Genomic DNA, 18578 nt, shown 5'->3' on the forward strand with positions numbered 1-18578 from the left:
AAGCAGACGTACAGAGCGTGATATTCAAAAGTGGTCCGATATGACATAAGACACGAAGCGTCATGAAAGTGGACCTTTGCTACATGGAAAAACGTCCGCGGGTCAGTGTGACCCCCCGATGCATGTTTAACCGTCAAAAAATTAAACATTAGGAACAAGGAACACACTTTGGCAACACCATTGACTAAACAAGTCAGTCAATATTATTTTAAAAAATGTGTTTTGAGTGTTTATATTTGTTGTGTCCACTTTGTAACCCATTTTTGTCAGTATTAGCTCAAACAATATGGAACGTAACATTTTGTAATTATTTTTCTCTTTTTCTTTTTGCTTTTTAAAATGGGTCATTTTCACTTGCAACGTAACAGGAGGGTTAAAAACATGAAACTATTCTAATAATGTAATAATAATAATAATTAGACATTTATATATCCCAGAACTATCTGATAAAAATTGGCTGTAGAACTGCCAAAATCATTTTTAACTTACTGTAATTCCTTGAAATATGTTCAAATATGACTGAGGTAATTATTATTAGGCTAGCAATCAAGTAGCATCTATCATTAACTTTTATGAATAAAGCAGAATACTTACCGTTTTAGATGTCTGGACTGCTTGCGAAGAAAATTGCTTTCTTGACAGTTGTGTGATTTTTGGAGGATATCAAAGACCTCTTTGAAGAACATTTTAGAACAAAAATTCAATTTTTTTCCCCCTCCCACACAATTCGGCTCTGAATTGCTACGACCCTAAAATGCCAAAAACAAAAAGCTTGGATGTGAAACCAGAAATGGAAATAAAACTCATCATAACATTCAATTCACCAAAAATGCAAGTTTGCTCTTCAATCGTACATTTCACTTATTTTGCCAACATAGCAACTAGGGGTGTGAATTGCCTAGTACATCACGATTCACAGGTCACGATTCGATTCGATACCGATTAATCCCGATACAAATTTATAGCTCGATTGTTGCGATTTTTTTTCATTCAAATTTAGAAAATACTAATCAGTAAGCTTGTAGAGTGTAAGATTTATATGAAAATGTATGATTTATTGATCTGAAATTTCAGTCTTATAGAGGTTGTGATCTGTTTCATGTTTGAACAGCATTAAAATAAAATATTAAGGCTTAATGTTCCGTTCATATAACATTCTTCCATGCTCAAGGTGTGAATCCGAAGTCAGACGTTTTGTTGAATATTTTTAGAAGTTTAAAAATCGATTCACACACACAAAAAAAAATAAAATAAAATAAAAAAGGCAATGATGATAAGACGTTGAATCGGTAAGACTACCGAATGAACAATTCTGAGCTCTTAAAAAAAAAAAAAAAAAAAAAAAAAAAACGATTTTTTTTTTTTTATTGAATCGATTCGAGAATCGCGCGATGTAGTATCGCGATATATCGCCGAATCGATTTTTTTTTTTTTTTACCACCCCTAATAGCAAGACCAATTTTTGTTTTGTGGAAGTGAAACACGTAACCGTCTTTTGAATTGGAGTTCGCGTAACTTTCCTTTGCACGCTTCAAATCTTACGTAAGTGCGCTTACGTGAACGATATTAAAAGTCTCCTTGCAAAATGGAGCTTTTGTTAGCCCCGCTTTTGACAATCCCCCCCCCCCTCCTTTGGCGGGCGCAAGGAATCCCAAATAAATCCCAGGATGAGGAGCGTGGGAACGCTCCACCTGGCTCCTTTGGTCCACATTGAGACCCGACTGGAACGGGCTAATCCACCGAGGCAGGACCGGCGCACCGCCGCCCCCCCACACACACACGTTGCGTCATCGCTCGCACAAAATAGTTGCTTTTGTCACTGCAATTAGTTTGGCCTGCTTTGTTAGCAAGACAAGCTAAAGGGAAGATTGTTTTTTTTTTTTTTTGTGCGGATTGCCGTCAGCGAACCCATTTGGGGTTGACGGAAAGTGCCGAGGAGGACGGCTGAACTTTATTTGGGGTTAGTCAGAAGCATTTTCACATGAGGTTGAATGAGTTTGCTTCATTGTGAGCAGGGCCGGACTGGCCATCTGGCGTACAGGGCAGATGCCCGGTGGGCCAACGTTTTTTTGGTGGCCGATGCGGTGCTTTTTGATGATTGGGCCGATTTTTTTTTGTGTGCCAGTCCAGCCCTGATTGTGAGCACAGCCACATGTCAAGGTTATGAGGGTGTGCACACTTATGCAACTACATTATCTCAGTAAGTATTTTTTTTTTTTTTTATTGGTTCCAGGTTTACTTTGGGTTTCATTTTAAGACGCTGCCATTCATTTTCAACTCATTCACTGCCTGCATCGGAAAAATAGATATTTGACGTCTTTCGCCGTCAATGGCAGTGAATGAGTTAAATCTCAAGTCGGTCTCTTCCCGTCTCATGCAACGGACGAGCGCATCTTACCCCGGCACATGTGCAGACTTGATTGGTGAGGAAAATGCAAACGGTTATCCTCGTGGACCCGCGCTTGTACCGAAAGACGGCGAAAGAAATGACGCACGGCGACAAGTATCAAGGAAGAGTTGCCACAACATCGCCCAACGTCACCTGACACAAAAAACACGGCAGGATTAAAGACTTGTTTGTGAATAATTCAGCAGCAGCGACATGTAAACAATGCATCGTGATGTGTGATTACTAACCTTTTTTTTTTTGTCCTTTTTCTTTTTCTTTTTTGGCATGTTGACTTGAAGGCAATTAGGAAGGGACAATAGTTGAGTGCATACTTGAGTCATGTGTGTTAATGAGGTCAGTTTCACCAAAACAGGTTTGTTTACCAGGGATGGGCACCTGACAAAAGGGGGAATTTACCAGGGCAGCAGCAGACTCAACTATGATAACGAGTGCTGAGCAAGTAGGCCTCACTGTGTGGCGCTTGAGTTTTTGTTTTGTTTTTTTCCTGGTCATCTTGTTTACATTTTTATTTTATTTTTTTTATCAATATTGAGCAATTTTTGTCAGTTATGCAGCTTGTGTTTGTCACATTTTTATCATTTTTGCTGTATTTTCATGAGATCTAATTTCCTAATGTTTTTAAACATACAGTAATCGGACTACAACATAACCAAAATTACTAAACTATAGTGTTTTTTGTCTGATCTTTGTCAGAATCGTTAATTCCCCTACTTCATATTTTTTTTTTCCAATTTTGGTCAGTTTTTGTTATATTTTTGTCCAAATTTGCTCATTTTATTCTATTTTTATTTTTTGTTATACATTCTAATTTTATTGGGCATGTGTGACATATTTTTCATTATTTTTCTTATGGGATTTTGTTTGCTATATTTTTGTTTGATTTGTTTGTTTTTAGCCTGATTGCACTTTTTTTTCATCATTTGATTCCCATTTGTGCTGGTTTTTTTCTTTTTTTAAATCATAGATTTTGTCTGTTTCGGTCAGTTTTTGTTATATTTTTGTCAGTTTGTTTTTTTTTTGGTTATATTTTCTCATTTTATTGGACAAGTTTGTCAGAATTTTCATGAGTTTCCTCATAAGATTTTTTTTTGTCTGTTTTTAGCCTGATTGCACATTTTTGTAGTCATTTGATTTACATTTGCGCGTTTTTTTTTTTTTTAAATCAGATTTTGTCTGTTTTGGTCAGTTTTTATCCAAATTTTGTCAGTTTTTTGTTTATTTTCTCATTTTATTGGGCAAGTTTATGTCAGATTTTTAATTATTTTTCTCATGCGATTTATTTTTTTTTTGCCATATTTTTGTTTGACTTGTCTGTTTTTTTGCCCAATTTGCAAATTTGATTTACATTTATGCTTCTTTTTTTTTTTTAATCAGATTTTTTTGCCCAATATTTGTCATTTCTTTCATTAGCAGTTTTTTCCCATCATCAACAGCAGAAACAGAATTTGTGCTCAACTCTCACCTGTTGTCTTTGTTGCGTGATTTTTGTCAGGTTTGTGAGGAACTATTTTCTGTACATATTTTTTATATTTGCCAGCTTTTTTTTCCTTCACATTTTTGTCATGTTTTTTGCTTTTTGTTATATTTGTATCTATTTGTTATCTGATTCTTTTGTTTTGTTTTGTTTTCCCCACGTTTGTACTCTGTCAACAGTTATTTTTCGTTCTTTGCAAGACTTTTGAATTTTGAGCAACAATAAAATCCAAATTTGGATGCAAGTCATCACATGTCATCCCGAAATTCCTTCCAAAAGCCAAAATATCTTTTGAGAATAGTTTAATTCATAATGATCAATTAAATTTGCCTATTTGCTTTTGAGACCAAACCAAATAATTCCTCTCGGCTCGCCAGTCTGTGTAGCAACACACACACAAATCTTGTTTGGAAGTCATAAAAATATAATAGAGACTTGTTTTTATTTTCCGATGACAAGACTCATAAGATATTTTTTTTTATGTCCAAAAGACAGGATGTGACGATCACAGAGTGCTCCCCACCAAATTCTTGTCACAGTTCTATTTACACGCAGTTGACAGCATTTGTTGGTGCCATCCTTTGGATGCACCAACAAATGCAACAATTTCAAACAAAAACAAAAGGTTATAACCTTTAACAATAGTCACAAATAAATTCAAGAGGACGTTTTTTTATGTCATTGGGAAAAAACAAAAACAAAAACCAGGACAGCATGACTAACTCAGAAAAGGTTGTGATATTTATTGGGCTTCGGGGTGAAATGACAGGATATGACGTCATCACTGCCTTTCTGTGACTCTTCCGGTGTTTCTGGTGCAACCAGCTGATGACACCAAAAGCTTTAGTTGGCCACAGAGCTTAAAGTATCATCAACAGGTTGCGAAACAGAGACTGGAAGAGTCACAGAAAGGTAGAGAAGTGGAAAAGTACTGGATCAAACACTTTTTTTTTTTTTTTTTTTAGTACTGAACAGTTGTTGCTGCATTTGAAGTTCATCCTGAAATGTCACCCCAAAGTCAACTATCACCATCTTTTTTTGTGAGCCTCATATAGAAAATATGTCTTAACATAACCACATTTTTTTTTTTTTTGCAAAAAAAAACAGCCTTGAGGCGACGGTCGCATAAAATCCGAAAGGTATGTACAGTAAAATGCACACTTTGCAACGCTTCAGTCCTGATTGTGCACGTTTTGCCACTCGGACAAACTTTCTTACCTGACGTGATCACGCTTCGGCTCCGCTCAACGACTTGACGAGGGCGCCACATGAATACTGTCGCCGAAGCGCGCGGCGACCGCGTGGTGGGCGGGTTTACTGGCCGCAAACGGTCCAGCCTTTTGGAAAGGCCGCAAGCAAAGCGGGTCAAACCCCGGGGAGCGACTGGCTGTTGTAGTCGGTGGAGTCCATTTTGAGGATGTACGGGATGATGCTGTCGATCTGCACGTTGCCGATGAGGCCGGCGAAGAAGAGCTCCTCGGTGACGGCGGCGCTGATCAGACGCAGGGCGGGGAGCCGCAGGAGCAGCTTGGACAGCCTGCGGCGGGGGGAGAAAGGAAAGCCGCGACACGTGACCGTCACGTACGGAGGACCAAAACTGGCAACGTTCAAATAAATAAATACATAAATAAATGACGAAAAGTGAAAATAAAAACGGATATAAAAAAATATAATTCCAAAATTATATATATAAAAAACAAATATATATATATATATATATATATATATATATATATATATATATATATATATATATATATATATATATATATGTATATTAGGGGTGTTAAAAAAATCGATTTGGCGATATATCGCGATGCTACATCGCGCGACTCTCGAATCGATTCAATAAAAAAAAAATCGTTTTGTTTTTTTTTGTTTGTTTTTTTAAGAGCTCAGAATTGTTCATTCGGTAGTCTTACCGATTCAATGTCTTATCATCATTGCCTTTTTTTTGTTGTTTTTTTTGTGTGTGTGTGTGTGTGTGTGAATCGATTTTTAAACTTCCATTTTTAATGGAAAAATATTCAACAAAACGTCTGACTTCGGGTTAGGATTCACACCTTGAGCATGGAAGAATGTTATATGAACGGAACATTAAGCCTTAATATTTTATTTTAATGCTGTTCAAACATGAAACAGATTACAACCTCTATAAGACTGAAATTTCAGATAAATAAATAATACATTTTCATATAAATCTTACACTCTACAAGCTTACTGATTAGTATTTTCTAAATTTGCATGAAAAAAAATCGCAACAATCGACTGTTAAATTCGTATCGGGATTAATCGGTATCGAATCGAATCGTGACCTGTGAATCGTGATACGAATCGAATCGTCAGGTACTAGGCAATTCACACCCCTAATATATATATATATATATATATATATATATATATATATATATATATATATATATATATATATATATATATATATATATATATATATATATATATAAATGGAAATAGAAAGAACAAATACATATATATTAGGGATGTAATGGTAACAGCAATATCGCGATATTAAAACTGCCCACAATATATCGTCGTCGTCAAGTCACGATATTAAAAGCAGCACATCTGTTTTAAAAAAAAAGTCAGGTTGATTTCCATTTGTGCAGTTCTAGCACCCTCTGGTGGCTAGTTTTTTTTTTAGTGCAGTTGAATTTTCAAAAGGCATGTTTTGCCCTTCTATGTTTAAAATTCACGCTAATGGTCAGATGAAGGGGAACATAATGTGCTGGTGAATTGGATCAATATGTGGAGGAACTGCATTAGCAAGTGCCTCAATATTAAGTGTTCTGAGAGATTGTAGGTTGTTTATGATCTTTGCCGTAATGTACAAAAAAAGCAAAATTTTTATTTTTTTTTTTTACAATACTGTGACTTTTTTTGTATCGCCAACCACCTCACAATATCCTGATAATTATCATATCGTGCCCTTCATATAGTGATATCGTATCGTGATATTCGGCTAACGTTACATCCCTAATATATACATAAATAATTTGTATTTAATTTTTTAAATATATATATTTTTTTATATCAGTTTTTATTTTCAATTTTAATCATTTATTTATTTGCTTAGTCATTGATTTATTTTCTACATGTTTATGATCATAATTAGGGCAAGGTTTTTAAAATAAATAAATAAATAAATAAGATGAATCAAATCAATTGAGTCGATTTTCCTTTTCAAGCCTGATATCGATTCATAAAACAATGAATCGTTTATTTTAATATCAGTTTCCCTATACATTCATAAGAAAACTGACGTTTAAAAAAAAATATATTTTTTTTTTAATTTATTACTGTTATCTTGAAACTTTCTGTTGACATGAATTTAAAGGTTTTGTCTTTCATTTATGAAATAGCTGACTTTTTGCAAATTAAGGAAATTCAGAAACTTTTACATTTATATTTACAATTATTGAATTAGAATGAGGAAAATATTTTCATCTCATCCTCTTCTATTAATAAACTAAATTATTTCACTAGTTACTGCCTTGGCAAAATTTAATTTGGAATTTCATGTTTGTGAGGTTTTGATCATGTCCTTGATATCTAAGAATATCTGATGTTCCATATTAATATCGAATTGAAGTGAATGGAATCGAACCGTGAACTCTTGCGAATCCAAATCGAGTCCAACGAGGAAATTGAAATCAATTAACCATCCCTATGTTCATTATGCGTCTTCGTCGAGGTGGGGTCCAAATGACAATTGAAATTGACATAAATACAAACAAGCAAGCAAAAAAATAGCCAACCGGTAGGAATCTTCTGGATACGTTCGCGTTACGTAATCCTGCAGCTCCATGTAGGCCTTCTGCTGGAACCTCTCGATCTGCAGAGTGTTGTCGATCCCAGGGTGATCTGACGCGCAATTAAAACGGACGATTACGTGACGTGTGCAAACCGGGACTCACGACGCTGCCCTGCGGAACTCCTTTTTGACGAGACGCACCGGGACTGAAGAGGACGATGGCTTTGAGGAAGGCGTATTCGAAAGCGTCCGGGGACAGCTTGCTCATGCTGTTGCAGAACTCCTGCAACCTCCAGATGTGCTCCATCACCAGTTTGACCCGGTCTGGGGAGAGCTTCTCTGTCGGACACCGGCAGAGAGCAAAAACAAAACAAAACATGATCAAAACGTCCAACACAAGAACAAAAATATTGGAGCTCGGACTAACTAACATTAGGGGACATTTACACATACAGTTCAACATAGTTGGAGATGAACTCTTTGGCTGCCAAAAACGTTTAATGACATATGCTAAAATCCTAATGAATGCTGCCATAAACGTTAATTGACGTTTACTAAGGTTTTTTTTTTGTTTTTTTTCCCCCTCAATGGGCAGTGCAATGTCTTGTGCAGCACTGCCTACTCAATGGGTTTTGGAATCAAAAACACCCACTAACTATGGCCAGCAGATGGCAGCATTGTATCTCTTTTCAATGGGCTCACGGTATATGAAATTACAATGAAACACGACTGATATGATGAAATTGAACGTTTTCAAGGATGACGTGAATGATCAAAGCCTTTGTCACATTAAATCTAATTCACAGAGCGTCAAATAAACCAAAAAAAAAAAAAAGTAGTGTCTAAGTCACTGTTGTGCAAAAAATTTATCTTTTCAATGTCAATCAAATGACCTATTTTCCAATGGTGATTAATAAAGAACAGAATAAGGTAGAAATATACTTTTTTTTGTAATGTTTATGTAGTCGTAGCGCACAATATTTTGTTTTCCTTGAAAATGAGTGAAAATGCTTGGAATCGACTGGCACTGTTGGGGTTGTTTTTTGGATAATATTTGGCAGTCAAAGAGTTAAAGGAGGACATGTGGGAAGATTGACTTTTCAAATATGAAAAGGTTTTGTCTTCGCAGTGCTTGCCAACCATCAAAGTGTCAAATACAAAATACAAGTCAATCTTTTGCCATTTGCCGACTTCTGAAAATGTGCTGGGGTTTTTTTTTGGTTGTATTTTTCAGTAGTCAAGACTAATCAAAAATATTTTCGTCAACACAAATTTCGACAGCACGAAAACTAGACGAGAAAAAAACCCTCATTAACTGTTTCACTCGCCGCCATTTTCACATTTCGCAATCCCGTTCGCTCGCGGCTGTTTTACTGGATTTTGACTGATTTTGCAAGGCCCACAGAATATTGTGTTCAATTGCTATATAAGCATGGAACCCATCAAAAGAAAGATTAAAGTCTCTTCTTTCATCAGGAAAAAAAGTATGTTTCTATCTGTTTCCGTTTTGCAGTAATTAGCATTAGAAGAGAGCTAAGTTTCATCAGTTTTCACAAATCTATTCAAAATTGGAAGTAATTTAGCTTTTTTTCGACATGACTCTGGTTGATCTCCTTTGCTCTGCTGCCACCTGCTGGCCGTTTATGTAATAACTACCATTTCTGCAACCGTTCTTTGCAGTTGAGAGGCTGCATCAAAGCCTTCTGTATGCTCTAGCATAAAAAACAACAACGTATAAATACGTTATATAAATACACTTGCTAGTTGCTAATGCTACGCAAGCAAAATGGTGCATTCAGGGTACTTTCACAGCATCGGAAACTTTGGTTTTCTTCGATAACGTTTGAAGGTGAAAATAAATCGGCTGCCGATTATCGGTCGGGCCCTACTTGTAAGTCAAGGCACTCGCACTCGCGTGTCCTCGTTACCTTCCTGCAAGCTGGTCTGCAGGTGGCTGATGATGGCACTCAAGATGGTTCCCACGTTCATCACGTTGGAGCACTGAGCCAGACCCAAAGCAAACAACTCGTTCCAGCAAGCTTTCATCAGGTTGATGTCGTTGTCCTCTTCGCCGCTGCAAAAAGGCGACGGGGGGGGCGGGGTTTAGCTTTCCTGGTTCAGCCTGGGAGCACGTGCGGACTTACCCTAAGACCTGGAAGGCCGGTATGGAGCGCGCCCAGTGCATGGAGAGGAAAAGGAGGCGCGAGGCCGACTCGCAGATGTAGTTGACGTTGAGGTACTCGGGCACAGGCACGGGCATCATAAGCTGCGCAAACAAAATCGTGAGCAATCGACCAGAAGAAGAAGAAGAGACATTGGCGGTCCACGCGCTTACTTTGAAGGGAATATGGCTGTCGGAGAGCAACGAGCCCTCCAGTTCCACCACCGGGCCCGACTGGTCGCCCGACATCAGCTGCATGGTGGCCTCCAGATTGGTCGCCGACGAGCCGTCGCCGGCGTGCAGCACTTTGGCCAGCGTGTCGAACGCTCTGGATGACGCACGAAGGTCACATCGTGACAAACTTTCCATGGCAATCGACGGGAATAAACTAGCAAGTTTACGACAATTGACGACTGGCTCGAAATACGGAGCACAAACAGATTTTGGTGGGAAATATCATTTAGCATAAGCTTGACTAAAACAAGCAGATTTCATGCAAGTTGAGTGGGGACCTCGACTTACAAGTTTCATTTGTTGCTCGTTTACTTGCCAAAAACTCCAAACACTCATTTTGTTGATGAACTCATTTGCTCCCAAAAACGTATAAATACGTTCTATTTTAAAATGTTTTAAGGGTGCCAAAGACATATTTATACGTTTTTATGTTTTTTTTTTTTTTTTTTATGCTATAGCATACAGAAGGCTTTGATGCAGCCTCTCAAATGCAAAGAACGGTTAAAGAAATGGTAGTTATTACACAAACGGCCAGCAGGTGGCAGCAGAGTATAAGAGATCAACCAGGGCCATGTTGAAAAAAAAAAAAAGCTCAATTACTGATATTTGGAGCCGATATTCAAAACACTAAAAGAGAAAATAGTGGCATCAAAACTTGGAAAAAAAATACAAAACTCCAGCTCTTATTTTTTTTTTTATTGAACGTTTAGGGTTTGTTAAAAAAAAAAATAAAAAAAAAAAATCATAATCAATAGACAAATCATTCAGGGATCTCGCAGGGGCAGTAGCATGTCTTCAAAAAGGTTATAAATAAAACTTTAATAAATAGCTCCATATTGTGTTTGTTTGTTTATTTATTTTTTAGAGTAAATAAACTTTTCTAAAATATCTGAAGTATTAATAGTATTAATTTCAAACAAAAACAGGGTTCCCAGTTTCAGCAGCATCAAAATTTAAAATAATTAATTCTCTGAAGTTTACACATTTTAGAATGAATTTATTATCGGCCGTATGAATCTTCAAAATGGCCGATGCCGATATTCGTCAAAAAACGGTGAATATCGGCGCCAATAATCAGCTCAGCCGATAATCGGTCTATCCCCTAATTTGGCTCAGTTCAATATGTTATCGTTTTACATATGAATACATGTAAATATGTAAATAAGAATGAACTTGTCAGTAAGTGTAAAAGTGGCATTTCTTCAAATATATTTCTCTCCAATAAAAGACAATTTGATCGGTATCTCAACATATTTTTAGAGCGGAATGATTCTGCTCGATTCTCTCGTCGTCCCTCACCTGGAGATGTCGCTTTGCTCGTCTTCCTGCATGTCCATCACGGAGCTGTCGCCGCCGTTGCTGAGCGTGTCGGCGCCGGCCAGCTCGCCGGCGCCGTCGCTGGCCTCTCTCGCCTTGTTGAGGTGGGCGAGCGAGGTCACCACGTTGGCCAGCGTGCCGAGGTCACCTTGAGAGGGGTCGTCGTGCTGATGGCGACGCCGGCGGACAAAAACGTGCATTTGGTCTTTTTAACAAGACAGCTGCACTGCCTAATATCGTTTTGTATATTTTCAAGCTGCCGTTTTACCTTTTCCGGGGATGCCGGGATCAAGATGGCGTTTTCCACCTGAGGGAAGGATTGTTGGATGTTGAGCAACATGCTTGACTCCAGCAAATGTGTAGATCTGTTTGGATAGACACGTAAAGAATTGGATCACAAATTACATTTTTTATTTTTGTATCTATTTTTTGTAGCACTCAATTTGGTGAGATGCGAGTAACATCCTGGACTGGACACCAGCCAACCACACGGTTATTTGACATCAGGAACGGATTGTTTTATTTTTATTTATTTTTCTATTTACTATAAACATTTTTTTTTGAAACATTTCATCTCTCTTTGCCTACAATGGCGTATTAGTCTACGTATAAATATATATTTATTTTTTAGACTGGGGGTAATATTACAAGGAAAAAAACAAATTTGCGACTGTATAAAGTGGCAAATTTGCAAGAAAAAAAAAACATGTAAATTTGCTATTTTATAAAGTGGAAATTTGGAGGGGAAAAAAAATGTAAATTTGTGACTTTATAAAGTGCCAAATTTGCCAATTTATAAAGTGCCAAACTTACAAGAAAAAAAAAAACTAATGCCAGAAAAATAATAATAATTTGCAACTTTATAAAGTGCCAAATTTACGAGAAAAAATAAATAAATTCGTGACTTTATAAAATGCCAAATTTGCCATTTTATAAAGTAACGTGCCACTTTATAAAAGTTGTAAATTTCCGAGTTTTTTTCTCACAAATTTACCACTTAATAAAGTGACGAATTTGTGAGTTTCTTTCTCAGAATATGACCCCCCCCCCCCCCCCCCCCAAAAAAAAAATATATATATATTTATACATGTACGCTGTCGTACTTTGACGGCATAGTGAGAGGCTGAACAATTTACTTTAGAAAAGTCGTAAATTTATGAGTTTTTTTCTCGTGAATTTGCTACTTTATAAAAGCTGTAAATTTGCACGTTTTTTCTTGCAAATTTGCCACTTTATAAAGTGACAAATTTGCCACTTTATAAAAGCCGAAAATTTACAATCTTTCTTGCAAATTTGCCACTTTATAAAAGCCGTAAATTTACGAGTTTTTTCTTGCAAATTTACCACTATAAAGTGACAAATTTGCCACTTTATAAGTTGTAAATGTATGAGTTTTTTCTCGAAAATTTGCCGCTTTATAGTCACAAATTTGCCACTTTATAAAAGCCGTAAATTTACGAGTTTGTTCCCGCAAGTTTTCCAATTTATAAAAGTCATAAAGTTTTTTTTATCGCAAATCTGCCACTTTATAAAGTCTCAAATTTGCCACTTTATAAAAGCCGTAAATTTACGCGTTTTGTCTCGCAAATTTGCCACTTTATAAAAGTTGTAAATTTCTGAGTTTTTTTTCCTCACAAATTTGCCACTTTATAAGTCGTAAATTTACGAGTTTTATCTCACAAATTTGCCACTATAAAAGTCGTAAATTTACGAGTTTTATCTCACAAATTTGCCACTATAAAAGCCGTAAATTTACGATTTTTTTTTCTCACAAATTTGCCACTTCATAAAAGCCGTAAATTTACGAGTTTGTTCCCGCAAGTTTTCCAATTTATAAAAGTCATAAATTTACGAGTTTTGTCTCGCAAATTTGCCACTTTATAAAAGTTGTAAATTTCTGAGTTTTTTTTCCTCACAAATTTGCCACTTTATGAAAGCCAGAAATGTATAATTTTTTTCATGCAAATTTGCCACTTTATAAGTCGTAAATTTACGAGTTTTATCTCACAAATTTGCCACTATAAAAGCCGTAAATTTACGATTTTTTTTTTCTCACAAATTTGCCACTTTATAAAGTTTCTTTCTCAGAATATTACCCCCACCCCCCTCTAAAAAACATACAGATTTATTTATAGAGCGGGTACGTTGGAGCAATCACAAGTCAAGGCACCGCTAGTCTCGATAGTAAATCTCGCGATCATGTTTTGGTGTTACCTGGAAGTCTCCTTGTCGGACACGAAGGTGGGCGTGGCAGCCAGCGGGCTGCACAGGTTCTTGCGGATGTAGATCTTCTCCGTGGAGGCGGCGCAGTTGACAGACTTCTCCCTGACGGGCACGTCCACCGGCTTCCTCTCGCACTGCACAGCTGCGACGACACAACGGCGGCACAGCGGTCAGAGCGCGCGAGCGCCGTCGGCGCGCCGCGTTGGGTCGTACAATCCTGTTTCATGCCCACGGCCATGCAGCGCTGCAGTCGGCAGTACTGGCAGCGGTTGCGGTGGATCTTGTTGATGGCGCACTCGCCCGAGCCGCGGCACGTGTACACCAGGTGCTTCCGGATGCTGCGCTTGAAGAAGCCCTTGCAGCCCTCGCAGCTGACGGCTCCGTAATGGCGGCCTGCCGGGGGGGAGGGGACACATGCGGTCACAGAGGGGATGAGGGGGAGGGTTGTTTTTTTTTCAAATTCAAGCTGATTCCAACCCGAGGCCTTGTCTCCGCACACGACGCAGTACTCCACAATCGGCTTGACGAGTAACTGCTCCGAGCTCTCCGTTACAAACTGACAGCGGGACACAGAAGAGTGTCAGTCAACACCTTGAACTTATAAGACACTTTTTACAGTATTCCTGATGTCACTCTCTTGTCAAAAAAATAAAAGACAATCACATAACATCAATTTGAGTCGATGAAAAGAAGACTTGCTTGCCCAAAGAGCAACAACATTTTGCCCCAAGCTGTTTTTTGTTTTTTTTTTGTTTTTTTTACTTCTTCTATTTTAATTCCACCTCCATGCAGCTCTTTTGTTTGTTCTTTCTTGGCTGTTTCTAGAGGTGCAATCATGATTTATTGACAACTAACAGACTATTAATCAATAATCATGAATCATTTTTGAGAATTGATTAATCATTTTTTGCAATCTTGTTCAACTTAATATTCTCATTTCTGTAGAGCTCCGTGAAAACAGTCTGATTATGTTTGCAATTTTACAAAAGATGACATATGGATTAAAAAAAAATAAATATATATATGTTGGGTCGGTAAGACTGCAGAATGAACAATACTGAGCTCTGGAAAAAAATTATTAAAAAAAAAAAAAAAAAAAAAAAAAAGGGGTGGGGGAAAGAAATTTGCAAAAAAAAAAAAAAAAAGTTTTTACTTTGGAAAACAATAATCAACACTTTAAACCATTTGCAAACGAATCAATTAATTTCTCAATTAATTTGACCATTTCCCGCACTGCCAATTTGAAATAATGTCCTGTTTTTGAATAAAGGGACGGAAATTAAAACATTTTTATCAGACATATCACCAAAATAATCGACATATTCATTTGATTATCCAAATAAACGTTAATTTCAGCCCGAGTTGTTTCTGTATTAATAATACAAGACAAGTGTCTGTATGCACATTGCCAACTTGTCCAAAATAAAATGTCACTGTCAACTAAATTTCGCTCATGTGATGAAGTCTCTTTTCTACAGTAGCCATCTGCATTTTTTGTTGTTGCACCTTACTTGAAAAGTGACAAAAGAGATTTATTTTACGCACTGTATATTTATTAAACATTGAAATATTTCACCGTTTCAACTCTAAATTCAAAACGGAATATTAAAAACAGACACGAAAAGCTCAGAGTCACGCCGGGTGAGGGGGGCGGGGTCACACCTGAATCTGCTGCCCGGACAGATCGGGAGAGGCGAAGAGCAGCTGGTTGACCCCGCCGGAGCTGTCCGGAGCGGCGAGGATGACCTTGTTGGGGGAGCCGTCCTGCTTGGCCAGGATCACCTTCCCGCCGGCCGAGTAATCGGCGTTGGTCAGGATGAACTGCTGCTGCTTGCCGGCGGGGGACGCCGGCTCCAGGGCGCTGACGATCTGGATCTTCTGGCCGGTCTGGGGATCGGTCACGATCTGGGAAGAGAGCAAAACGATCACGTTGCAAGCGGGGTTATTATGATTAGAGTTTGGGAATTTTTCATTTAGTTAGGTTGGATTTCGTTTTGAGCATTTTCAGGGTGGTTCTGTTCGTTTTTATTAGTTTTATATTTGTGCGCAATATTTAAAAAAACTGCATGGGAGCGACGTCACGTGAAGGTGCTTTTCTATTGGCTGCTGCTCGATGACGTCACTTCTGTGTGGCACAGAAGGCTTTGATGCGGCGTTTGACCTAAAGCGGTCGCTTAAAGCAATGATAGTTATTACAAAAAATGTCCAGCGGGTGGCAGCAGAGTATAAGAGATCAACCAGTGCCATGTTGCAACAAGCTCTTTTTGACATTGTTTTCACCAGGAATGTGAATATCGACGAAATTTAGCTATATTCTAATGCTAATTGCTGCAAAAAGGAAACAGATACAAATATACTTTTTTTTTTCTAATGAAAGAACACACTCTAATCTTTCTTTTGGTAGGTTCCATTTTTTTTTTTTTTATCGCAACAGAACACAATATTCTGCAAAATCAGTTAAAATCCAGTAAAACAGCTGAAGGGGTTTTTGCTTCAGTCAAAATGGCTGCCAGTGAATGAGTCAAAAATGACTTTGATGTTTTGCTTTTGATTAATGTTGTTTGACAATGTTGACATTTATCTAAAAGGACACCAAAATCATTCGTCCCGATTGTACAAGTGCCTAAGGTAAGTGGAGGTGAGGTTATTCACACAGTATCATCTGTAATGGTATCAACAAAAAATATTTGTTTTACCTGAATCCTGTGTCCCATTGACATGTTGCTATCTGCTGACACAAGCTGTATCTCCTGCGTCGGCCCGTCCATACTCACATGGAACTCGCCTCACAGCTCCATCGGGCTTACGCACTTAGGGAGGAAATGTAACGTACATGTAATGCCAGTGGCGGCCTGCGGATGTCGCACCTGGGGCTCCCACGTCACTCGCCGAGCCAGGCCCCGCCTTCTAAAGCCACACACAATCAAAGTCACAGATACAAAACATGAGGTTGGCACAGTGAGACAACAAACATAATACCAGCATGTCACACACAAATGTGTTAGTTTCATTACTTTATTTATGAATGGTCTAATTGGTTAAATAAGCACGTCAACAAATTTCCGATTGCTTCAGCCACACGTAATAACATACGTTTATACTGTATTGTGGACACCTGTAATTTTTTAAAACTTCTTGTACATAAAGCAATATCGAAGTGACCTTGCTTTTCCTGTTTGGCTGACTCGTTCGCTTTCTCCTGTCAAAACCTAACCAGGCTGCGTAAAAATATTCTCATCATAATTTAGTGCACACACTCTCACAGCTCACTTCTTGTAGACTGCTCTGTCAGACTTGCATATATTTTAAGCTTCAAATATAAAGAAAACCAAAAGACAAATCGTTACACGGACTTTCTAGTCATCTCGCCTAGCTTGAAAAAAAATAATAATCCATAACACTCCCCAAAATGTTACCCTTGAAGTTTTTTGTTGCATTTTTAAAACATGGCGGTTGTTGTGTACGGAGCCCGCTAGGGGACATCACGAAAATATTTAAGATTGAAATATAATGCAATCCTACTGCAATACTATTGCATTATATGGAAAGAATTATTTTGTTACAATGCAGTGACTTTTGCTAAAAATATTACAAAATAACGCAAATTGTGTGCATGTGAACGAGAGAGCCCACTTCCAGTAATTCACTTTTAGTGAATATATACATACATTAATAAAATAAATGTAATTATATATCGCAAAATAATGCAATGGTGTATTTTGGAGGAGGAACGAAGTAGTTTTGGCAAACTCAAAATGAGTTACTGGTTGTCTTTGAAGGAGGACATCAAACAAATTCAGCTTCATTTGGCTTTACACAACGTTTCAATGTATTTGTACATGTTAGACATATAGTAGAATTCAAAAGTTTTTTTGTTTTTTTTTAATTCAAGCTGAATTTGCAAACAATTACAGTCTTACTTATCGGTTATCAACATCGGCACATTCTAAATAGCATCCCTAATTTTACACCAAAAGCACAAGGAGCGTACTGGTATATTATGGACCATAATATGGATATCAAGGACATGAAATAAATGCTCGCACGTCTTTCCATATTTGATGCATTCTACTGTCACCAACAAACGTTTGTGGCCTGTGTTAGCAACTCTGGACAATTAAATGCAAAATGTTTGATTCACGATAAAATGCCAAGGAACAACCCGGCGAGATTGTGATATCCAAGCAAAACAAAAAAACACCCGGCTGACATCGTCCCCTTAAAAAAAAAATCGATACGGAAGATAAAGGTATTTCTTTTCCTGTCGGTGAAAGGTCAACATTGAAGGGTTAAAGTATGCTAAAAGAGGCCCGTACGGGCGAGCGGAAACGCCGCGAGCACGGGGACGGCGGACCTATTTCGTATTCAAATTCGCTTCCAAATTCCTCCATAAAACCGCACAATAGGAGCAACAATTTATCTCAATTTGTCCACTTCCGAGCTGGACGTTCCGGTAGCTTAGTGGAATAATGGTTAGCGATGTTAGCATTTGCGCTAACGTCTGCTAAATAGCGGCTAGCACGCGAGATAGCGAGCAAGTGTGTTACGTATGCTAACATTAAGAAAATAAAAAACGTAAACTAATATTGTGATGGTTCCGGAGGTTGTTGATATGAACGATTTACTTACTCGGTGGCGTGCTAACGAGCTAGCTGTTAGCTGTGTGCTAGTAGGAAGCCAATGGCAGCCCGGCTGTTCCCCCAGCGCCCTCCCCGCGGATGTGAGCGTAAAAGTGGCAACGCTAACCGAGGCGCCTCGGCACGTAAATAAGTCGTATTTTCTTACCTGTTACATAAGCCGCAACTTTTATTTTATCCTTTAATATCCAAATAAATTATCTTTGTTTGTTTTTTTCTAAGATTGGTGGGAGGGTCAGAGTTCGTGACCCTTGTTTTCCCCCCTTTCGGGAAATGTGCGCATGCGCATAGACGCCAAGTTAGCGCTAATGTTGCTACGTCGAGCCTCGCAACTTTTTGAAAGCGCCGCC

The 18578-nt window shown here is 38.0% G+C and overlaps 1 protein-coding gene across 2 annotated transcripts; it reads right to left on the reverse strand.

Moving 5' to 3' along the window:
- Positions 1-4307: 4307 nt before the first annotated feature.
- nr2c1 (nuclear receptor subfamily 2, group C, member 1) lies at positions 4308-18527 on the reverse strand. 2 transcript variants are annotated; one of them, XM_077517685.1, is made up of 14 exons: positions 18377-18527; positions 16288-16498; positions 15254-15496; positions 14069-14147; positions 13805-13984; positions 13583-13733; positions 11637-11733; positions 11351-11535; positions 9992-10145; positions 9801-9922; positions 9585-9730; positions 7858-7995; positions 7661-7766; positions 4308-5421 (listed from the first exon to the last, which is right to left on the reverse strand). In XM_077517685.1, exons 2-14 carry the CDS (start codon positions 16357-16359, stop codon positions 5250-5252), a joined length of 1845 nt encoding a protein of 614 aa, XP_077373811.1. In that variant the 5' UTR covers positions 16360-16498; positions 18377-18527; the 3' UTR covers positions 4308-5249. The 2 variants fall into 2 exon arrangements, with proteins under 2 accessions (XP_077373811.1, XP_077373810.1); XM_077517684.1 differs by lacking the exon at positions 18377-18527 and adding an exon at positions 18221-18358.
- Positions 18528-18578: the final 51 nt, after the last annotated feature.

Source organism: Festucalex cinctus, chromosome 3 (assembly GCF_051991245.1).
Source record: "Festucalex cinctus isolate MCC-2025b chromosome 3, RoL_Fcin_1.0, whole genome shotgun sequence".
Taxonomy (NCBI): domain Eukaryota; kingdom Metazoa; phylum Chordata; class Actinopteri; order Syngnathiformes; family Syngnathidae; genus Festucalex; species Festucalex cinctus.